This window comes from Necator americanus, chromosome V (genome assembly GCF_031761385.1).
Source record: "Necator americanus strain Aroian chromosome V, whole genome shotgun sequence".
Lineage (NCBI taxonomy): Eukaryota > Metazoa > Nematoda > Chromadorea > Rhabditida > Ancylostomatidae > Necator > Necator americanus.
In genome coordinates this window covers 21306128-21330590 of record NC_087375.1, presented here as the reverse complement: position 1 = coordinate 21330590, position 24463 = coordinate 21306128, and the positions used below count along the sequence as shown (strand labels likewise).

The 24463-nt window shown below is 41.9% G+C and overlaps 2 protein-coding genes across 4 annotated transcripts in view; one reads left to right on the top strand and one right to left on the bottom strand.

Moving 5' to 3' along the window:
• Nucleotides 1–33: 33 nt before the first annotated feature.
• Nucleotides 34–14592, top strand: RB195_014691 (uncharacterized protein; the record flags this gene model as incomplete). 3 transcript variants are annotated; one of them, XM_064205063.1, is made up of 15 exons in its annotated part: nucleotides 34–55; nucleotides 537–569; nucleotides 659–798; nucleotides 867–923; nucleotides 1139–1204; nucleotides 1307–1453; nucleotides 1800–1888; nucleotides 1959–2079; nucleotides 3935–4040; nucleotides 5049–5136; nucleotides 5293–5385; nucleotides 6934–7066; nucleotides 11265–11387; nucleotides 13649–13811; nucleotides 14354–14592. In XM_064205063.1, 15 exons carry the CDS (start codon nucleotides 34–36, stop codon nucleotides 14590–14592), a joined length of 1620 nt encoding a protein of 539 aa, XP_064060944.1. The 3 variants fall into 3 exon arrangements, with proteins under 3 accessions (XP_064060944.1, XP_064060943.1, XP_064060945.1); XM_064205062.1 differs by lacking the exon at nucleotides 537–569; XM_064205064.1 differs by lacking the exons at nucleotides 5049–5136; nucleotides 5293–5385; nucleotides 6934–7066; ... (1 more) ...; nucleotides 13649–13811; nucleotides 14354–14592 and adding an exon at nucleotides 4112–4161.
• Nucleotides 14593–16378: 1786 nt separating this feature from the next.
• Nucleotides 16379–24463, bottom strand: part of RB195_014690 (uncharacterized protein) — a gene marked incomplete at both ends in the record, with an annotated part of 15504 nt that continues 7419 nt past the window's right edge. Inside the window, 11 exons of the mRNA XM_013435249.2 lie at nucleotides 16379–16539; nucleotides 16597–16745; nucleotides 17453–17517; nucleotides 17864–17959; nucleotides 18015–18090; nucleotides 18165–18262; nucleotides 18354–18455; nucleotides 18628–18768; nucleotides 18859–18940; nucleotides 19020–19116; nucleotides 21183–21252. Of these exons, the coding sequence (XP_013290703.2) occupies nucleotides 16379–16539; nucleotides 16597–16745; nucleotides 17453–17517; nucleotides 17864–17959; nucleotides 18015–18090; nucleotides 18165–18262; nucleotides 18354–18455; nucleotides 18628–18768; nucleotides 18859–18940; nucleotides 19020–19116; nucleotides 21183–21252 (1137 nt within the window). The remainder of the gene's footprint in view (nucleotides 16540–16596; nucleotides 16746–17452; nucleotides 17518–17863; nucleotides 17960–18014; nucleotides 18091–18164; nucleotides 18263–18353; nucleotides 18456–18627; nucleotides 18769–18858; nucleotides 18941–19019; nucleotides 19117–21182; nucleotides 21253–24463) is intronic.

Here is a 24463-nt window from a genome sequence, read left to right as displayed (position 1 = left end):
TTGGCGCGATGATTCCTCTGTATTGTAGAAGCGATGACGAGATCCGTCCGTTCACGTAAGTCAACAGGACGGCATCCGCCGTCCGATTTATGTTTCACATAGTATTTACCTAGCATATCGGATTTTTGCTAAGGTCCCATCTTCGCATTCGCGTCGATCCCGATGCAGACTATCCACTGACTGGCTATCCTAGACATCAATGTATTGACTGAAGCATAGAAAGCGCTCTTTTTGTTCTCCTGTCTCCTTAGGTGCGTCGGCGCGAAAAGTCCAGTTTGGATTCTCTGTGATCCCGCAAGTGACACAAAGATGCATCTTGACCACGTCGAGCAAAATTCCTCCACCAGGTTATGTTGACTAGTTATTTTGAAGATGAAATTACACCACATTTCCGCTGAAGAGGTAATAATAGTTTTTGCCTAGAGTGAACCACGAGTAGACCAAAGATCAATCAAATGAACAAGTCCAAACAAGACTGCTCTTGTCATGTATGTCTCAACCATCAACGTATATATATATATAAATATCACTCATAGACTCATTAAATCCTCAACGCTGCGCTCAAGGAAGTTAGTTTTGCCATTTTACTTTGTCATTCATTGTCACTCATTACATTTGTATTCAATACTCATAAGATATGTATGATTGGTCTGTTTAGGTTATGAGTTACTGCTACTTATGCGTGTTCGTCATGTGATTAAAATGGTTTTTCTATTCGCATGTATCACCATGTCTAACTTTTTTATAATAACAAGATTCGCTTACTTTCTGGAAGAGAAAGCGATGACAGGAAATTACGTCGGTTTTTATTCGTTTCTTTTGTTCATATTTCTAATTGCTTGCAATTAAACAGTTAACATTTTCAGTTGACTGACGGTTTCAACTTAACATTGTTGTTTGACGGAGAGCGGAGATGGAAACAGGTTGATAGACTTCACTGGGCAAATTATTTTATTTTATTTTATTATTTTATTTTCAACGCCGCTTATTTACACTCATGAAATTTATTTAAATTATTTTCCAACTTTCTTTCAAGCAAATGAATAATGCTTTTGTACTCTGTTCGTAGATGCATATTTTGTCGACATAGAATTAAGAATTCACTCTAGCATCCTGGACATATTAATTGCATTTTCAGAATCAGTTATTCAAAAATCGTCATGATGTAGAAGTGGAAATTCCAGCCAAAGCTCAAATGACTCCCGTAAGTTGTGCGCATTCTTTTATATCTGACTTTGATGTCTTAGGAGAAATTCACCAGCATTGTGCAACGATAAGCGATGGACGGAGACAGCGACATTTTCAGAATTGCTCCACCCAACCAGTTCTGAACTCAAAACATTCCTTTCTTGGAAACGGCATTTATGAGTTTTTTCCGCATCTAGCCTCCACTAAATTTTCGGATTTGGAACCGATTATGCTCACTCCAACAGTTCTGATTAGGAAGAAGCTAGTAAGCTACTATGTAATTTCAGAAAGCTTAGCCTATTTGATTGGGTTATTTGACTTGAAAGAGATGCAACATTATGTCAGAACTGAATGTATTGCATTATTTTTATGCAGTCTTTCTAACTTAGAAAAATAGATTTTGCAAGCACCAACTAGCAGGCAAACGTTATCGAAAATGACAATAAGATGGTCCGATTCTTCGCATTTCATCCGACCCATTCTGTCCGAGATCGTTTCTTTGAAAAAAAACTTTGAAAAAAATTCAATCGCAATGTAGGCGAGAACAACCATACGTCTGATCCATCTGAAGTAGGAGCACGAAATTTACTACAATCGGATACACTTTCTAGGTTGTATGTATTCCTGTAGTTCTGCGAAAAGTAAGTTACATTGAACAAACACTCAAATCTCTATTCAACAATTTGAGTGATTCTGTAAGGTATGTGCACTCTTCCTGTAATTTTCGCTACTCATATTCTGCAATACGATAACTATTTCTTTTCTTTCAGAGATGAAGTACTATTTGTTGTGATGTTCGCCTTCCCCAACATAACAACGTACTCTTTCAAGAAACTTTCATCTTCGGTGATCCACGCATTTTTACCACAAATCAATGGAAACCTATTAGAGGTTACGTTGACGAATATAAGCAAGCAAACTTCAAGCAGCTCTTCACCTTCGATTTCAGCTCCTTCTTTTGCACTTTTTTGTTTGTTTCTTAGTTGTTCAGTGTTCTGAGGCGTAAGCTTTACTCTATCGGCCAGACTCTTACTCTATTGGCACAGGCTTCAGAAAGTCTGCTGATATGGTATCCATGACGATTATGAAGAAGAGCAGAGAGATGAAGGATGATAAGCCCTGATAAAGACGGAGGGAGATGGGAAATTTCACCGATAATCCTGCAGCCACCTACACTCGATTTCTTGGATCGGCATAGAGGGTTTAGACCATCTGATTAACCCCTCTGGACAGCATGTTGTTGCAAGAGGCACCGTATGACTTCCAGCGAAACGCGATTGAATGCTTTCCCCAAGTCGAGAAATACGATATTCACGGGTTTTTGGTTGTGAATTGGGAATGCGATGCTTCTTAATCAGGAGCCGGGTAGTGTGAATGCAAGCAGTGGGCTGCACCTGACGAAACCGCACTGATTAGTGGACAACGATATCTGCGGTCGATGATGCGTTAGTAAATCTTCATACTGTAGGACACCAATCAAGTTGAGTTGGGCTGCAATTTGAACTGTATGCTGTATTCCACTAATTTTTCCAGATAGTTGTTTCTCCGTGCTTCGTTTCCTGTCTACAGGCGTCTTTTTCCTTCCACAACTCGTTTTAAAAGCTGTGTTAGCCAGTGTACAGGACTCCAATCTATTGACTTCCACAGTTTTGCCTCTAGATCTCTGTCGCTTCTCCCGTCTTCATGAGCAGCTCTGAACTAACTTGTATCACTTTTACGCGAATGACAAGCGGACTAGCTAACTTCAGAATGCGCTTGCCATCTTGGTTCCGCGTTCCATAGTCGAAACCACCATGGCATCAAGCGTCTGATCTTCCACAACTGATGTCCTGTTTACCGGCGGTACTTCCGCGATTTTTACACTTCCAGAGCGAGTCACTTCCAGAAACAGCCCTTGAAGGCAGGAGCCCACGAATCTAGCGTGGTGAGGGAATCCGCAGGAACAGTTAGAGACGAGGTTGTAGATGGCCGTTTCCGGAGTGGTTCCGCTTACCCCTCCATAATCATCGTAAAAAACGACGTGGAAACCACTTTAACTCCTACGATGTACGTTAGAAGATCCTCTCTATATACCTTCTGATCCCCTCAGCAAGCTATAGACTAATTGGTTTCCACTGAATATGTAGTAGAGGAAAACTCATTTCCTTTCGAACGCTGCACAGTTGGATGCGGCGCATGCACAAAGGTGGCGCGTTGCAACTGGAATCGTTCCTAAAATCTGAGAAACCGAGTCTTTCACGCCGTTTTTTTACGACTATTAGGAGAGGTTTTCCTTTGAAAAGGATAAAGGATAAAGGATAAAGTCACTAGCGTATCAATCCACTTGGGATGCGCCAACGCGTTTTACTGAGATTCGTAGTTGTTGAGGTTTTGGAACGAGTGTTCGCCTATACAATTAATTGCTGGGGCAGCCGGCAGCAAGTCAGTGTTTTTATCCTCCCGGACAAGGTACCAATTACCAATTTATCGACCCCGGAGGGATGAATGGCTTGGTCTGCAGTAGGGCGGTTTCAAACCCACGACCATGTGGCTACAACAGACCTCTAACCGACTGCGCCACACCCGCCCCAGTATCCGTTTTGTCGTCTCCCAATTCAAATATACCAGCTGATAGAACGCTTGGTTAGGTCAGAGATCGAATACCGGACATTTTGTGCGGATAGTTCTTAGTTCTCTGCACAATTCCGCACTTCTCTCTGTTTAAATAACAATACCTTAATTAGTTTTTTGCAGCATACAAGTTAAGGTATCTGCCATTTCTCCCATATGGTACGAAGAAGACATGGAATCGATAATACCTTCATTCAATGATTCAAAAGAAAGAATGTACTGGAGGACAAAACAGAATTTAGGTGATTTATAGATTGTTATTTATTGTAGTATATTCGACAATAGTTCATCCCTCGATTCAGATAAAATTCAGAGAAAGAAGATCCAGAGTCATTATTTCTCGTCTTGACCAGATCTCTCTAGTCTACTGCATTGGTATGGGTGATATTAATAAGCAGACAAGGAATCGAGGGTTTTTGGACTTTTTTCAAAACGATATTATCAGTGATTTTGTACGCGTCACAAACTGCCGTTTTATAGTGATCAGCTCTGTTGTCTCTCATTATTCCAACTCCCGTGTTGTCTTCGAGAGCGGCACTGTGCTTCTTTCTTCAATTGGTATTGTGGTAGTTGTTAGTTATGACGTTCACAATGATTTCAGCTATATTTGCAAGCCAATGATGATATTGTTACAGAATTTTAGTCAAAGACATGATTCCCAATATACTAGCTCTCCTTAAACACTTCATTACGTCAATGTGGATACTTACAATCCAGTTTGTGCCCCATAAAGATTTGCATACTCAACTCTTATAAAGAATAAATAATAATTATGAAGAATAATAAAAAACGTTTCCAGCGTTTTCGATCACGAATGTTTTTGAAACTCCTAATAGGAGTGCAAAAACCATGTTAATCATGTATTAAATTACCAAAGGCTGTCCTTAAGTAATGCGGTAGACTAGAGAAATCTGGTCAAGACGGGAAATAATGACCCGCTCAGGTTGCCACTGTGTGAGCGGCTGCGTTTGAGGCTGAGTGAAGCTCCCAGCTATTAAGTCCAGTTGGAGCTAACGACGGTCCTATGGCGAGTGCAACGGCACCACAACTCAGATCATCTTCAGCTTAATGTAGCTGGGCGAACAGGCGCCAGATGTAGAAAACATCAGCTAGCTGGTGTTATAGGGGGTTCTCAAGAGTTATAGTTGCCATCACACTTTTCTTTATCACTTTTTTACTTTGTCGGAAACGCTCATCGGGACAACGCCGTAGCATATTGATCAAATCTATTACCGATACCATTTATTTAGATTATTTTTATTTGATGAGTTATGGACGGCAGAAGGCAGACTACTATTTGCACTTGGAGGACGATATCATAGCTACGCCAAAATATATGTATGTTTCCCATCAGTTATCTGCATAATGCATCTTCGGTGAAGAAACAGGAGAAAGATATGCATCTGCACAAGATCTACATAGGATCCGCATAGGACTCAACGAATAAGAGTTGGTACTTTACACATACGACTTGTTCTGAAACAAATTTTACAGGCGGACAATCCTCAATTACATTAAGCTCAAGGAAGGAAGGCCATGGTTCAGCATGCACTTTTCAACACTTGGCTTCATTGGCAAACTGTTCAGGTTGGCTCTAAAGTGGTTTTTGATACCACCGAAATCGAAACGGAGAGTGCAATTACAGTCGGAACGACGAACAAAATGACGTGAAACACGTTGCAATCGCATAAGTGGCTGAGCTCGAGGCAGCGCGGTAGAGAAAGCGGTTAGACTCGAGGTGGGATTATCGCGAGCTGCAGCGAAGAATGGTGCTAGCAGGTGTCCTTCCTCAATCCTAACCGCTCCGTTCCAACACACTGCTTCGAGTACAATCGCATACACATTTGCATTGAGCTTCATCTCGTTTCGACTTTACTATAGCGCGGCCTGACAACATTTGTACGTGGTAACGGGGCAATAGTGCTGTTGCGAGATTTGATGGGAAGCAGACAAGGCAAAGAAGACGTTGAACATTATCTGAGACGATGACTTAGTTTCATCCTTCGTAACGTGTGGATTTGGGCAGTATTTACTTGTGGAGGGTAGATGCTGGTCATATCAATTGGATGATGCTGTCCAGTAGCAGTCACCTTATTGCATCGGTGAAATCATCGAGTTAGGAGGGTTATGTACTATGCTGCAGATCCCTCACATCCACATGCTTTTTCAATGTGTTTGTATCTCCTCATGATAAAAGGGATTCCCGGAAATAATCGAGTTAAGAGGGTTATGCACGATGCTGCAGATCGCTCACATCCACATGTTTTTTCAGTTTGTTTGTATCTCCTCATGATAAAAGGGATTTCCGGCTGTGCTTCAACCTGCCGTCATCCTATATCGAAGGGTAAACGATGAAATGTTTGAGTCTGCTGCGAATTTGTCGATCTCGGTGGGATCAAAGGCACTGCTTGCCTTAGGCAGTTTTGATCCATCAACCACGAAATAAAAGCACAGCGAAACCTTTTATCACGGCGCTACCCTCACTCTAAGTGGATTTCGTACGTACGGATTAGTTTTGTTGGTAGTTGCATTCCTAAAAACAGCTCTTGTCTTTTTAATATTAAAGCGTCCTACATCAACTTCACAAGCTAAAACCTTTAACAATTGTCTTGTCGAATGCAATATTATGTTATAACTGACAACTGTTCAGTTTAGTGTGTATTCTTTAAAGCCATCACCCCACGAATCTGGATTGGTACGGATTTCCGGTGGAGATATGGAGATATATGGGATCGTAGATTATTGAGAGAAGGGTGATTCCGTCCATTTCTTCCTAATTGCCGTAGAAAAGGGCCCGGAAGATACGGCTTCGAGCATTCTGGCGCACTACTTTCCACAAGCAGTTCGATTGGAGCCTTGTGCACGAGCGCATCTTCCGGGCCGTTTTTTACGGCAATTAGGAAGAAATGGACGGAACCACACCCCTCTCCATAATCTACTATCCCGTGTACAAATACTCCACCTGAAATCCGCACCACCTCAGATTCGTGGTATGCTGCCTTTAAACCACTGTCCTCCGTTTTTCCTAATAAATTAACAAACATGTTCAATAAATCAGCTGCAGATTACCAAGAGGAAAGAAACTAAAAGAAGGAAAAGAAGATGGCCAACTCCCCATCAACATTTTTTTTTCAGAAGCGATGATATCAAATACATCACGCATGCTGTAGCCTCCTACTACAAGCACAAACCTATAGACTGGATATTTCTCGATGTTGAATACAACATTGCATGCTCTCCAGAGTACAAAAAAGACCAATGTACTAAAGTAAGTTTAGAGGATGAAATTGACCATTTATATCTCATATCGCGTTAAACCCAGTCGCTCACGGCTCTGGTCCAACGTTGTCGCTAAAGCGCATCACGTGTCCAGCCTACCTTATTTTACTTTCCTTGGCATATGCGGCAGCGTCTCTGATCTTCAATCGGTGACGTAGGAGTGAAGTTCAAATTCCTTTTTCCACTGTTCGTTCACTGTTCTGTTTTACATCATGTTGATTTCTCTACCTAGATATACATAGCTGAAGCATTCGGATATATTCGTTCCGTTGAGCGTGAATGGGGCATCAGCAACCCATCCGTTCCTCATAAGCATCGTCTTGTCTGTTGAAGACCGATCTTCTTACACGTTTTTCAGATTCGGCCCATCCGTTCTGCGTGATTTATTTATTTATTTATTACGCTCGAAGGCGTGCTCAGAGTAAGAGGCAAGGAATGAATACAAATAAGCAATAGAAAATCCAGCAACGAGAAAAGAGTAGAATGAGAATAAGCAGGGATAAGTCACGCGAACATAAAGCAAGGGACGATTTAGTAATTTCAAAAAGCACATATACTCCACAGGGTGGGAATTAAGATTCTTGGAAAATAGGAAAGTATAGGTAGGCTATAAAAATTAGTGGCTTCCAATCACATCAGCCAGCAAGGTGCCCTCATAAAGAATTAATAGGTACAACACCGGCAGTTCGGCAAGCGGGTATACTGGCTCACCCCGCTCAACCGGTGAGTAGAAAAGGAAGCACAAATATTATAGGCATAGATAGAAGAATATAGAAGTAAAGGGGAATAACAATAGTGCAGAGAAGGTTCAAAGCAAAAGATCAAAGCAACTACGCATTAGAACGCATTAGACTGATCCCTGCTAGGAAAGCAGAAGCAAGTAGAAGAAAAACGTAAAGTTGAAAAGAAGAAAGATTCAAGCTACTAGTTACATAAATAGTAAAATAAAGCAAAATACAACACCGAAGACGAAAAAAAGGCACCGAATAGTCAAATAAAGACGAAATCGAAGGAAAGACTAGAAAATCGAAAGCAGGAAGCAGGCGGTCTTGCTGAGGATGCCACACGAACTGACATTGTTACTGAGGAAGATGAAGAGATGAACTGTCTATCGGGAGAAGCCGAAAAACGAAGAGGAATTAAGGAATTTCGAGGTTAAAAAGTCAAACTAAATCAGTTTGACTCAGCGTTTGTTTAAAAATCATGTTGTTTTCGGCCATAAGCACGTGTAGGGGAAAAAGACGGAACCATTTGGCGGTAAGAACGAAGAACGAGTAAGAGAGGTGTTGAAATTTTCTGCCAAGGTCTCTGTTATAAATTCCAACCCCCCTACCCCCACCCCCTATTCTGGTACTACTAGGTCTAAACACCCAGTATTTACTGGGTGACAGTTTAGTTTCGTTTCGGAGAATTCGAAAGGAAAATGCTAAATCTGAAATTATTCTTCTATAAAACAAAGGTTTTAATGCTAATGCATTCAATCGATCAGCATTATTGGTTGTGTTTTGGTACTCATAACCAATTCTAATGAAAACTAGCCTCGTGAAGGTTTTTTGGACTTTCTCAATTTTAACAATGTATCTTTTGGCATAGGGACTCCAGATCTGAGAGCAGTATTCCAAAGGTAAACAAAAGTTTTATATAACAACTAAGGATTTTGGGATCATTGCTGCGAATATTGCGAAGGATTGTGATTAGGACCGTGAATGCTCTTTTTAAAATATAACCAATGTGCATGAAAAAATTCATAGAAGAATTGAACCAAACTCCTAGATACCTAGTGGTATCGCACTTTTTTAATAGTATCCCGTTTATCATATAGTTTGCAGAGACGCCGTTTCCAAGATGCAAAACGCAATATTTCGTAGGATTAATTGCTAGACCCATTTGGATGTCCAGAGAACAACACAACACTATCCACGGTAGACTGTAACTGGGAGCACATTGCATATCGGTTTTCAGAGCTGTAGATACAATAAATTTTAATATCATCAGCATACAATTGTGCTGTGATATTAAGAGGAGCCCCCTTTAACTCCTTCAAATGCTGTCTTTACATGGTCCAAAGTCGTTCGTCGTAAAGACGGAAGCACCGTTAAAATCCGTTTATTTATTTTTATAATATCTTAGAAAATGCTTGGAAGATAAGTAACGCAAAAATATTGTCGGTGGTATTGATGAAATCAAAATTTTGGATCCGACGTGTATGTTGTTTCATACTACTGTTGACAAAGTTAGACCTAGAGGACGTTCTGTAGGAGGATTCAGATTTCAACCTCATCATCGTTTTCGTAGGTCTAAAATTGGCTCGATGACTTTTGACTTTGTACTTCATAATTGATGAAAGCGGATACTCGAATTTGATCCTACCCACAAGATCCATAAGCGATAGGAGCGGTTGTGGCGCAGTCGGGAAGGGGTTCGGCTGTGAATGAATAATTGATGCTTCAAAACTGCCCTAGTCTCAGTCATGGTTTTAGTAACCGTGGTAGATAAATTGGTACTGAACCTGTTTGGGATGAAAAACACTAACTTGTTACATCGACTCGCCGCCCAAGTCACTGAAAGTGATGCAACCTGGAACCATTCTGCATTGAAGTCAAACACGTAGGCTCATTTCCACAGGCACTTACCAATGTTGTACCGTTGATCAATACCTGTAGATGCGAGCTTGATTCTTCGTCCTGCATATTATATCCTTCACTTTATGATGGTTTCGACTACAATTAGCAGAATCATAGAAATCACTCTTGAGAAATTCAGGCAATTAATGTGGTCAATCGTGCTGAATCCTTTTCGAAACTCTGCTGTCTCGCATGGCAGTCCTTCATCCAAGATTTTTTCAATCCCATTAAGGATCACTCTTGTGAAGAGTGTGTAGATGACGGAAGGTATGCGGACTAGGCGATAGTTTCCGATGTCATGTGGGTCTTCCTTTTCATACAACAACACGGTCTTGCTGGTCGTCCACTGTCTAGATGCCCAAACCTTGCATTCCGACAGGTAACGTGTAAAAGGCCTCGCCAGGGTGTTGATGAGTACTGGTGGAGGGCTCCTCAGTTATTCTGGTCTTATTCTGTCGGGACCGAGTGCCGTACGATTTCTTACCGACATTATGACATGTCGGGCTTCGGAAGGGAGGACCTTTGGAATGACATGTCCATCTTCCTTCAGATTGTGAGAGGGCAAGTGGACGTGGCTGTCGAAGAGAGCTGAGTAGAAGTCGTGGATGACCTTTTCCATCCCTCTCCTCGAGACTGTAGTTGATCCACCTGGGGTCCGGAGAGCAGTCAGTCGCTATTGTTTTACGATTTGCGAAGTTCGGGCGGGGGTAGCGAATGCTCTGTCCCGCCTCTGCAGCTTCAGCCAACACTTCTGCTCTTCTCTCTTTGTGGTCTTCTTTTATCGCCTTCCTGCAAACCCTTGCGAGCTTGGACGTGAGTTCCTGGTTGTCTGCTTCTCGTGCAGCTGCACGCTGACGTATCAACTCTAGAGTTTCTGGAGACGGCGTCTCTTGGTGGCCTTAGAACCCTGAGCCTTCCTCGTGTAGTCATGAAGATGTTCTACAAGCCGATCATATTCCTCGTCCAGATTGTCCATAGCGGAATCTTCCCAGAACCCGGCTAGCGTAGCGAAGAGACCCCAGTTAATGATAGTTCTGGGACTTCCCTCTCTAAAGCTGGCGGCTTTCTCTTCTCTTCTTGTGAAGGAAGTTCTATACGGGATCGGACCATCGCCTCCTTCTCGGAGGAGGCGATGGTCCGATCCCGTATAGAACTTAGAACTAAAACAACAGCGACATCCGGCAGGCAGAACTTTTGCTGACGATGATGTGGTCCATTTCATTACGGTACCCTCCACCGGGTGACTCCCACGTCCAGCGTAGAGAGAGAGGGCTTCCGGAATTGCGAGTTTCCATGGATGGTTCTAGTCGTCGTGATCAACACGGAAGCTTCGACTTCTTCTTCTTCAAAGCTTGATGTTGATTGATGAAGATTGTCAAAGTTGACATTGAACTACATCCCATTTCCATAAACGTTCGATTCGGGTCAAAACCGATACGATAGAAGCTCAGTCGGGAATAATTTTAATAGGAGTTAACCTAATCACGATCGATCTTTAGGGTTTGGGACCTTGAATTTACTTCAAAGCCGTTATCCCGTACACATCTATTCTGTTAGTTTTAGGCAATTCAACAAAGTCGAATAATGGTCTTTCCAAGCCAATTTCAACATATTGGCAAGATATCATCACTCCATGGGAAAGAACAGAAATTGAAAGAAAAATTTTTTGAGAAAGCAGCATTAAAGGTAGGAGTGCATTGCAGTAATTTCTCATTCTAACATAATCTTTTGCATTATACGATTGTGTGGCTAGCAGTTGTGATTTCAGTAAAGTGAAGACCCTAAATACATCAATCAAACAAAATAAAAAAAAACTCTGCATGGAATCAGCGTTGGTGTATCACTTATGTAATATTGACTCTTTCCTTTCACAAGGAGGCTTTAAATGCCTCGAACATTCATGTGAATGATGGAAATTGCTTTGTCAAACAAACTGAGACCTTAAAAAGCCATTTCGGGCTCTAGCTCTTAGATTTCCAAAGTATTTCGTATTTCGTCACCAATCTTCTTTAAAAGTTTTCCCATAAACTATATTCAACTGCTGGGTTAAGGGATAAGTCGTGGTCGTTTTTTTCTCAGACTTAAAATTGCACTGAGCAGTAAGAGGGACAAAACGTTACATAGCATGCTATATAGTAATGCGCTTAGACCGTGTGTGTGTGTGTGTGTGTGTGTGTGTGTGTGTGTGTGTGTGTGTGTGTGTGTGTGTGTGTGTGTGTGTGTGTGTGTGTGTGTGTGTGTGTGTGTATGTATGTATGTGTGTATGCGTGTGTGTATGTATGTGTGTGTATGTATGTGTGTATGCGTGTGTGTATGTATGTGTATGTGTATGTGCATGTGTATGTGTGTGTGTGTGTGTGTGTGTGTGTGTGTGTGTGTGTGTGTGTGTGTGTGTGTGTGTGTGTGTGTGTGTGTGTGTGTGTGTGTGTGTGTGTGTGTGTGTGTCAGTCAAGAAATTCGAAAAAGAGAGGGAGACGAATACCATGACGTAGGTTTGTTGCGCTGGAGCCTCAACGCGGTAGAATTGTTTGAGATGAGTCCTACGACGTCGAAGTCGTGCCACGGAGCCAGATAGCTGTAAAATGGGGTGCGACGGGTCCCATGGGGTCGGAATGTTGCCCCTGTGCCAGAAAGCTATAGGGTGAGGAGCGAAGGGTTTCACTGCGTCGGATTGGTGCGCGGGATCCCAAGGCGGTAGAATGGGTTTCTATTATCCCTTCGCATATTTATTTCCTAGCATGTCTCCGGATGCTGCTAACATCCTTTCTTCAAAAAGAGGAAACACATGTGCGAACTGCTGATCAAATACAATGCATAGCAGCCAACAGTTTACGCGATCTGACGTAGAACGTTATTTTTATCACTACGATAGTGATATTCACGTCATTTCATGTTTGCACATCGTTCCTTGCTAATAGTTGAGAACGGAGGAAACTCATACTTTGAATAATGTTTCCAAATTGTGGAGATTTGAGAGAAGCATAGATGTAAAATCAAGTTTGAATGTTCTTTAAATATTGCACTGACGAGCTTAGAGAAAATCTTTCATCTATGCTTACATTTTAGGGTTGAAAAAAATTGAAAAAATCGTTGATGGAAAAAAGCAATTCTGATTTTACAAAAATGTCGTTACTGTTATTTCTTATTGAAGGTGAAGGCGAGCGAAGCGAACAGCAAAAAAAGCCTGTTGTCCGGCTTTAGCCAGACGTTCAGGCTGGTCGTTTAATAAGAGCGGATGCAGTGTAGCGGTTAGATGTTCCGCTGCCTCCACGATTGATCGGAGGTTCGAGCCAGCCCTAGTGCTCACCAAGCCTTTCATCCCTCCGGGATCGATAAATTGGTACCAGACTTGTCTGTGAGTATGAAAACACTGACTTCACACATCGGGCAGCCCCCGCAAGTCATTATATAGGCCATTTACACTTTTGTGAACCTCACACAATCCTGAATTGAAGCGAAAGTGGTGGCGCACCCCAAGGTGATTGATTAACGCCAGACACTTTATCCACATTACCCTTTATATCACGAAATTGACGTGATACGGGAACCCCAGAGAAATCGCATAGCTCAGGTAACAACAGAATAGAATAGAACAGAAGTAGAATAACAGCATGGGAATGGGCTTTGTTCCTACGAGGTTTGTTAGAAAACGCTCCTTCTTCACGCTCCGGTCTTCTCAGCATGCTATTCATTGGTTTTACTCAAAGAGATCGCCGAAGAAAGCTTGCTTTCGACGTCGCGCGCGTGCATGCGGCGACTGCACAGTTGTGGCGCGTTCGTTTTTTTAGGACAATTAGGAGAAGGTGAGTGGAAATACGCTCAAATCTTAATCTACACCCTAACTCTAAGGTTTCCTCAGGGTTCCCGTACCTTTAGCTACATAATACACTGACTGTAATATTCAGGTGCTAGATGCTTTAAGTAATTTACATAGTTGTGTGTTACAGATCAAACGAAGTAATCCAGCTGCAAGAATTGCGACCTCTATGCCAACCTATACTAGATACACCGCACAAAGCGGCTATGAGAGGTTCTCATTCATGTGGTTCACTAAGGTACTGCAAGGAAGCAACATTGTCATAGAATTCGAAAAACCAACCAGAGTGACAGGTGCGCTTATATGCAGCCTCTGTCAATAAGCTGACAGATCCTTTAAAAAAAAAACATGTTGGAGTTTGTAGTGAATATACTCAAGTAGTTGTCAATAGAAAAAAGAGTAAATCGCATATAGTTGTTGAGTTGCCTTAGAAAATCCTAGAACTGTTTTACTAAGTAAAGAACTAGAAAATAAGCTTTCTTTCTGGGGGGAGGGGTTGGTTGATTTGTGGACTTATGGTGTACTTTTAAGACAGAAGAAATTCTTTAAACTCGCTGATACTTACTTACCTGTACCATACGATACTGTAGTAAAAACGCACAAAAACCAATTCACATTTGATCTCAGGACAAGGTTTTTACTCCAAGAGACCATTTGCGTTTCCCTATTAAGACTTCGTGAATTGGAAACATGGTGTTTACGGTAGATGAAGTGCTGGAGATTAATACCACGCGTCGCTCAACACTTTTCTGTGGAACTTTCGATGGGACCAGAAACTTCGAACTTATGAATATCTTAAAAAGCCGACATTTACATTGATATTCTCGATTTTTAGGCATTCAGATGATTAGTGGCATTAGTCCCGCGTCATCTGATACATTTGCTCCCGACACAAGAATGTATGCACGGGATCTCCACGACAATGAAGTACTGCTAGGTAATTTCTCCTCATACGGTGATTTGGTGATTCGTGTGAATGATATGACATTAAGTGCACTGATTCTAAAGGTACATTCTAATCATTTACGATGGGTAATAGTGGGTCATGTAGAAATTGACGTTGAGAAGAGCTAAAGGTAGGAGTTGCAGATGTGAAATATGCATCCAGGAGTTTTCGCTTACATTTTAAATAGTTTTGTTTATTTGATGTCTGGGAACTTCTTTGTATGTTATCCTTGGACAGTCTTCTTTGTTTGTATTTTTAGGCAATGAAACTTCACTTATAAATAATTCCTGATAGATTGTTTTGAAAGCTTACTGTGCAACCTATGTTGAACCAGTTTGAACGTCTAGCTAAAGCCAGAATTCGGATTTTCTGCGGTGTTCGCTTCGCTCGCCTTCACTAATCAGTGAAAGTTAGTAGTAGTAAAATTTTCTGTGAAATTAAATGTGTGTTTTTCCAACAACTATTTCTTCTTTTTCTTCATAAATTTAGGCGAAAGATTTCATAGCTTTCTTTTTGTACGCGTCATTTCTACATTTCGAGAACACTCAAACTTCAGCTTCAAACAATTCATCGATACGAATATAATATATACACAGTTCGAAAATATCACTCGAAGTATGGGTGTCTTTCCTGTTTTCTCCCAACAGTTATCACAAAATGATGTTTTAACGTAAAATAACGTAACGTGCCACGTCAAATCATGTAAACTGTCCGCTACTATTTGAGCAGCCGTTTGCATGCATGTTTTCATTTTCTGAGAACGGCATGCTACAAAATTGTGGCGAAAGAAGAAGGAAATAGGCACACGGAGGACCCACAAAGGTGCCACGCAACACGTGCAGTGGCCTTGGATATGAAACGTTTGCAAGTCTCATTTACCTTTTGTGACATGCACACGTTGTTATAAAGTTATTGCGCGATACTACTGGATTAGGCACACCAATCCTACGCCGTTGGAGCCGTACCACCCCATTTTACCGCTTCACAACACCGTGTCACACAATTTTACCGCATTTCGACGCCGACGCACCAATTTGACGACGTTGGACCGTCTCTCACCCTTTTTGAGGTTTCGTGACGCGCAGACAAACATAGGGACCAAGCGCGTTACTATACATCATGATGGGACGTATTTATGAGCATAAGCTAGTCGGTGTGCAGCGGATTGAGGAAGAAAGGGCACTGACAGATTTCTATGTTGAAAATTAATTTTTCATTCCTGATTGATCACTATCCACTTTTTAAATAATATTTGTGAATGGAATTGCTAAAAGGTAGCAGTATTTGAATCGGCCGAATTAAATCCAAGTTAAAGTAAGAGAATGAAACGCATTAATTTCTGAGCATAGTGTTTTTCATCTTTCGTTTTAAAGCACAGGTAAATATCGATGAGCAGCGGATTAAGGAAATATCTCCTACAGTAATCAAACAAGGTTCAGACCGACGATATAAAATAGACAGGAGCTGAAGCAAGTGGAAAGGGTCACCAGTTGCTATCGCTTGGTGTTTAGTTTGCAAAAATAATAGATATGTAGGTTCTGCCATAGCGAATGGACCACTGAGTTGCCATATGGTAAATTTTTGATGGTTTGTTGATGATAACAGATCTTTTCTTAGGAAAAAACTGCCTACCTGCTGTTCACAGCAGTGTTTGCCGATTGTTAATTTTAGCTGATGAAATGAACTGGAAGATAAGAGAACAGGGAATGACAGAATATGATTATTAAACAAATACTGAATTAGTAATTCAAAAAAGGAAGAGAATCACTCAAGAGAACACATATTTTACTATGCTAAATTGAAGAAGATTATTTTTAAACGCAGTTAATAATACTACGTTAAACAGGTGACAAATTTTCGGTAAAGGAAATCATGTTTTCCGAAATAGTGTCTACTGTAGAACATTTTCCTTTCTCAGACGGGTTGCCAAAAATGATGTCTTGTTTGCTTAATGAAACTAGCGATTGAATCCAACTCAATAAAGATCCCGTGTACACTTGGTCGCTCTGACGGCCTTGAATGCATACATTTCCGAATGAGTGCTTCAACTCTAGTCACCAGTTCAAAGTTTGGATCTAAATTATTTGCTAGAATTATTCAGGTCCTATTTGTTGTTTACAAGAGACGAGAACCTTTAGAAGATAGCCTGGGGCCAAATTCAAGAACTTCACGTAGCAGTAGTCCCATACTGAACACTCCCGCTTCAGGGGTTAATATCCGCGTCCATGTCACTTCAGGTGCCATACGTGTGAAATCACCGCTATCAACTGGTCTTAATTGACTGAAAATGACATATTTAGCTAACGAAAACAGTATTTGCAGCTAGGCCTTTTGAATGGCGTTGATAAGAGGGAGTTTGGAGGAGTTTCACAGAAGCAACGTATTATTATGAGAATCCAGCTGGATTCACTGAATAACAAACCGCCCTAAGCTTCAGTGTCGACACTAGAAGTCAGTTTTTTCACTAAATGTCTTAGATTGATAAATTGTCCTCGAAGCCTTGCACCAGAAATTCAAGGAACAGAAATCTCAGGTTCCAATGCTCAAGCAAGTGCGAGAACCTTGTAGGATGTTTTCAAAGATTTTCATATGTGAGTACATGAAGGAGTGCGTCTTCTGTTAATTTGCAAAACATGATAAGTTAACAACAACTTTCTCACGTTGCTTCAGACACTCGGAAAAAAATGGAGGAGCTCGGGTTTATCCGTTTGTCCACCCGCCGTTTTGTCGGGCCGCACGAGAAATTTGACAAAAAAAAGGGCTTCAACAAAGCAGTTGACAACTTCTTCCTGTTGCAGCCTCTGAATTCTATGCGCAGGGAATGGGCTAACAGATGGGCGAAGGTTGAAGATGTCTATGGCGAATATACTGCTGAATTTTGATCGTAAAGTTATTTGTGGGATTTTAAAAAATCTCTGGTCCAAGACTTTCCCGAACTACCAATAGTATCACAACTCCGAAGTTGGTTAGAAACTATACCACACTCACTCGACTGGCGTAAGATCTCTTCCTTCAGCGAACACTATTTGAATTTGACCGCACGGCACTGCATCCTGAAAAAGGTGGCTTCAACAATGCCTCAGACAGGATAAAAATGGATTCCTTATTTTGAATCTTCATTATGCAAAACATACAAGTCAACCATTGAAATTTATTCACCTTAGCATTTGCACTGACCTCTACAAAAAAATCAAAAGTTTACTGATTACTGCACTAATAATTACTCATTTTTACACGTAAATCTTTCTATTGAGTGATTGATATTACTGTACTATCCATACTACTGTATCTGACTCTTCAGGAACGATATTTTACCCCTCCGATAAGTTCCCTAATGCTAGACATAGCAGCGAGTGTTGGAGAAATGTTGACGAAAGTTTTCGTGAAATTACCCCTTACCACGTAATAGACGAAGAAATTCTCCATTTTCACGGTGCCACAATAAATATCAGCATTAAATAACTCCGACATTACACTCGCCAAAGCTCTGCATATCTGAATTCAATGCTTGTTCTCCTCGCTCTTCACAAGAAAATTCGTTAACTTTAACCTTGATTTTTACGCCACAATCGAATCTGTCCGCATTCTCCTCCATGAACCGAGAAAAATCACATCCGGGGTTGTTACTACAATATTACATGATGTCTTATGAGTTTCTGACGTTACGTCTCTCTCTACTTTTCCATCGTTTAGTACTCACTCGTAGATGATGTACTGCTCATTTCTTGCTCTTATTAGCCCCAGTATTATCCTCACAGGCAAATGCAGCTCTTTTGCAAGATAGCTCACTCTGAGTTCCTCAAATCGTCATTTCAGTCTTTTTTTTCACTGTCTTAATTCTTCTGTGGAATTTCAGGAGTCGTAACCATTATCGAAAGTTTATACTCACATCGTACATGTGCATTTGCCAGTTCGTTTCGTTCAGTCTCTTATTTTCTTTTAAAATGACATTAATGAATTTCTGATCGATTATTATATTGGCATGAGAGTACTGAAACATGGATTCAGTTTATGGAGAACGTATTTTTTCTTACAACAATATTTTATTCATGAAGTCTGCCTACTGAGAAGGATGTAGCGCAGTGGTCGATTCGCTGGGTCAATGTGTAATCGGAGATCATTTTAACTTTCAGCCAGTTGTTAAGAAAGATTTTCAAGCTTACTCTGAAATCTAAATCCTCATGGGTCAACCTTTTGCTTACAATGCAATCTTCTCCATAAATTTGGAAAGAGGGAAGAATTCGTTTCGTGATCAGACGTCTCGGGTAGACGTGACAGCCCAGAACACCAGATAAGACATCCAGCTTAACGGAACACTTTTGAAAGTTATGAAAAGTTATGACACACAATACCGAGCAAGAATTTTACCAAAGATGAGTCGATCAGTAACTCACTGATGAGTCTCTGATGTTATATATGAGTTCCCCAATCGTAGCGCCAGTAGCAAATAGCATGCCACGGATGCGAAATCCCCGTCTAAAATTATTATTTATTATTATCACTTATTTGTTCCGTAAGCAACATGAAGCACAGCACATAACATGAAGGTAATTACCCCAATGTTTCCAATGTTAGATGGAATGTCTTTTGTCCGTCTGACTTGATTGAAAACACATAGCTGTTTAGTGCATTCGTTGAAATGCAGAAGTCTCCTTAAAGAAGAATAGTTACTATATGGAGAACAAACAAATTGTGGATATTGATTGCTTGAGGAAACAAAGTATTAGGATACTTTGCGAAACATCCACTGCATCATTCGCACTCTTTATATCTAGAAAAGCTTCTATTAGTTGAAGATCTTGACTCCTGAAGAAACAGATTCCCCACTTCGAAGAAACCCCGACAAAGTTTCTCTGCTGAAAAGTACCCAAATAAATCAAAATTCAGATCAGAAGCAAAATGAGCATTTTTCTTCGACTTGAGCAGTTTCTAGGAAGGAGGAAGTGAACAAGTTTCATGTAAGAGTGAATCGCATAAATGCGTCTATTCGTCGCCTGCACAGTACATCTGGATCTATGTCTATCTTACAGATAGTGAGTGGGTAGTAGGATTAAAACGAAATGAAGTGCGTTGCACGCCTCTGTGCTCGAACCGGAGCGCTGTAGCATAGCGGTAGGAATCCAGGGGACGCTTTCTGGCACCACCCATCACTGCAGTTTACCCCGGTTCAAACCGCTATGCTCCACTGCGCCAATTCCAGCGCGGCCACTTACACGACTGCATTGTACCCCAGTCAGTTTTGATCCGACTATTGTTGTCACTGCACCATCGGGGACAAGTTACATGCATCTGCTCGGTGATTGGACCCATACCTATCCACTGCTTGATAACGTCGTTGCAGATGTACTGAAGGCGAGTAATACCAACCGTCCACAATAGCATCTTCATTTCCACGAATTTGTGAAGACATTCAACTTCCTTACTCGTTTATCAGCCTTCGCCGCTGCAGTCGAATGGTCCCACCTAACTTCAAGTTGTGATGGTCGGGCACACTCCTGTCACGTTTAAGGTAGCAGATTGCCACATCAGCGCTGCAAAGTTTACATGAGCGATAACTTCACGTGCAGAGCTGCCGTCGGATACGATGACCGATCGAAAGCTTGAAAGCGTCGGTCTAGAAAGTCTATTCCGGTAGTCCTGATGGTGCCATTCTAATTTGTGTAGCTCGTCATTGCTCTTGCTATTCTATAGCGCCAATATCTCTTTGCTTCTCCATTTCTTCTTCGTCTTAAGACGGTATTGACATCCACTGTGGTGTAAACTGGCAATCATAGTGCGGGCGAAGATTTCTCGTTATATTATTTTGCGCGTCGTTCAGCACCACAGCATTATGTGAAATTTTTCCAAAACTAAAGAAGCAAGAAAATTTTAACTATATTTGGGCACAAAGGGAAACGCCATTCGGAGACGTTGTAAGCCTTGAGGACTTAGAGACCCTTCCTTCCCTCGAGCACCGCGCTTGATTTCGAGCACACGAATCTTACGCAGTCTGTCGGAGGTTCTTACGTGACTGCGTATGACGGTCTTTGAACATGACCGGACTTCAGGAGCTGATAGCGCTCATCAGTTTAGCACGGCGTTGAAGTGCTCACTCCAAATTGGCAGAGTAGCTGCACCGACCGCCACTCTGGCAGTGTTGATGACAAATGCACACCACTATGGTTTGCCGCAATGCTGTCTTAGTGTCTCTTCTCGGTTTCTGATCTTCCCACACCTCTCGCAGCTCACGACTTCCTCACATTCTTCCCATCACTTTCACAATTTTAAAGATCACTTTTTTTAACCAGGTTTTTTTTTGCCATAAGGAGTAGTTTTCTGCAGCACGTTGAACACAGTATGCGTCTTTTTTAGAGCTGGAAAGTTATGAAAGAGGTTCTGCGGTGTTTTCTATTCGGGTTTAAGGTGGATAAAGTGTAAAGTGTCTGACGTAATCAATCCGCTTGGGATGTGCCACCACATTAGCTTCAACTCAGAATTGCTGGAGCTTGCGAATGTGTAGGCTTAGTGACTTGTTGCGGCTCGCTGATGTGTCAAATCAGTTTCTATTTAAGTCTGGTCCCGATTTATCGATGGATGACAAGCTCGGTTGAAACTAGACCGGATCTGAACCTAAGATTGATCGTGCAGGATCAACGCAACCTCTTTGCAAATTGGCTACATCCGCCCTCATTCAGATTTTAATCATCCAAAATAAGGAGCTTCAGAATGTGTTTCGTACCACATTTGTCTAGTATGAAGGATATGAAATCGGACGGGACTTCTCCAAGGCACACTTTGCTCACATCCATCTGGAATCGATCTACATTAGATTCTTTGCATATGGTATTCATCAAAAATAATATTAGTAATAACACTAGTTACATTGTGTTAATTCAGATTTGTTGATATGCTAATTATATAACCACCAGTCTGAATGTCCGGCTAAAGCCGGACTTCAGACTTTCGGTGGTTTTAGCTTCGCTCCCCTTCACTGATCAATGAAAGTTAATAGTAGTAGTGTTTTCTGTAAAATTAGATTTTTTCAAACAACGCTTTCCTTCTCTTCTTTATATTATAAATTAAGGCGAAAGATTACGGAGCTTTTCTTCTAAACGCATCAATTCTACATTTGGAGAATATTCAACCATCAACGACAAACACTCCTTCGATGCCAGATTAATGTAGATACTATTTGAAAGCATTACTCGAAGTATGAGTATTCCTCTTGATTTCCCCCAGTAGTTATCATAGAATGTTGTTTTAACATAAAATGACGTGAGAGACATCATCCTACTGATAAAGATAACGTTCCACGTCAGATCACGTAAACATCTTGCTACTATTTAAGCAGCTGTTTGTATGAGTGTTTCCACTTTCTGAGATCGGCATGCTACGAACGCGAGGCAAACGAAGAAGGAAATAGACACGCGGAGGAGTCATAAAGATGAAAAGCAAAGCGTCCTGTGACCACCGCTATCAAACAGCTGCAACCATCTATCTTTTGCGTCATGCACACGAAGTTATTGCGCACCAATCCGACGCCGCGGGACCCGTCTCAGCTCATTTTATAGCTATCTGGCGCCGGCGCACCAATCCGACGCCAGTGAACCCGTCGCACCCCCTTCTATAGGTGTCTGGCGCCAGTGGACCCGTCGCACCCCATATTATGGCTATCTGGCGCCGGCGCACCAATCCGACGCCGGTGGACCCGTCGCACCCCCTTCTATAGGTATCTGGCGCCGGCGCGCCAATCCGGCGCCGCAGTACCCGTCGCAACTCATTTTATAGCTATCTGACGCACGGTGGACCCGCCGCACCCCCTTTTTCGAATTTCGTGACACACAGACAAACACACACACACACACACAGACAAACACACACACACACACACACACACACACACACACACACACACACACACACACACACACACACACACACACACACACACACACACACACACACACACACACGCCCGCACGCACACACACGGACTAAGCTCGTTATTATATACAAGTCTGATCGTCCGGCTTACGCCGGACTCTCAGACTTTGTGTGGTGTTCGCTTCGCTCACTTTCATCAACTAACCAAAATATACTTTTAAATTGAAATTCAAAAATTAGTGGTAGTGATATTTTCTGTAAATAATAAGAGTTCTGTTTTCATGTTGTATGTTTGATGTTTTCATGTTGTTTCTGTTTGATCCATGAAAGCTTGCAAATAGGTTTCCTGGATTCGACAAAGTGAGATTTGATGAGGTAAATAGCACAGCCCGAAACAGAAGTTTATTGGGAGTAATGAAATAAGTCAAACATACTTGCTAGTAGTAGGAAATGAAAAGAGTCAAAACTTTTTTAAAATCTATTGCGCTCTCAGCACGCACCTACGTTTTAAAATAAGAGCAAAGCATTCTTCACAGCAAGTTGATTTTAACCCCCTAAAAATTATAGTCCATGAAAATGGTGCCATCTAAGGTGCTCGAACAATACGGTTATTAGAGGTACGTATGTACGTATATGTATATGTATAATATATATATATATATATATATATATATATATATCATACATACATACATACATACATACATACATACATACATACATACATACATACATACATACATACATACATACATACATACATACATACATACACACATACATACATACATACATACATACATACATACATACATACATACATACATACATACATACATACATACATACATACATACATACACACACACATACATACATACATACATACATACATACATACATACATACATACATACATACATACATACATACATACATACATACATACATACCTCCTGCTCTCTGCAAACAGCTACCAAAGAATGAAGTTTTGGCATAAAATGACGTGGAAGACGTCATCTCACTGATAAAGATAAAGTTCCACGTCAAATCGCGCAAACTTTTAGCTCAAAACACTCATTCGTTTTCGTTCCCTACACAGTGTAGACACGATTTGAAAGTGGTATTCGAAGGATGGGTTTTCCTGTTGTTTCTCCCTAACAGTTACGGCAGAATAATGCTTAACATGAAATGACGTGGACAACATCATCGTACTGATAAAGATAGCGTTCCACGTCAGATCACATAAACAGCGTGCTACTATTTAAGCAGCTGTTTGAACGTGTATATCCAGTTTCTGAGGAACAGCGGAGCCGAGTAGGTGGAGCGCAACGCCGAAAGTGGTTACAACTATAAAACTTTTACAACGTCCCTAGCTTTACGACGCCGGCACACCAACTCGACGCCATTGGACCCGTCACACCCCCTTCTGAAGGTATCTATCATCGGTGCACCAACTCTACGCCATTGGACCCGTCGTACCCCCTTCTATAGGTATCCGACGTCGTGGGACCCGTCGCACCCCCTTCTATAGGTATCTGACGCCGATGGACCCGTCGCACCCTCTTCTAAGGCTATCTGGCGCCGATGGACCCGTCGCACCCCCTTCTAAGGCTATCTGGCGCCGATAGACCCGTCGCACCCCTTCTATAGGTATCCGACGCCGTGGACCCGTCGCACCCCCTTCTAAGGCTATCTGGTGCCGATGGACCCGTCGCACCCCCTTCTAAGGCTATCTGGCGCCGATGGACCCGTCGCACCCCCTTCTAAGGCTATCTGGCGCCGATGGACCCGTCGCACCCCCTTCTAAGGCTATCTGGCGCCGATGGACCCGTCGCACCCCCTTCTATAGGTATCCGACGTCTTGGACCCGTCGCACCCCCTTCTAAGGCTATCTGGCGCCGATGGACCCGTCGCACCCCCTTCTAAGGCTATCTGGCGCCGATGGACCCGTCGCACCCCCTTCTATAGGTATCCGACGTCTTGGACCCGTCGCACCCCCTTCTAAGGCTATCTGGCGCCGATGGACCCGTCGCACCCCCTTCTAAGGCTATCTGGCGCCGATGGACCCGTCGCACTCCCTTCTAAGGCTATCTGGCGCCGATGGACCCGTCGCACCCCCTTCTAACGCTATCT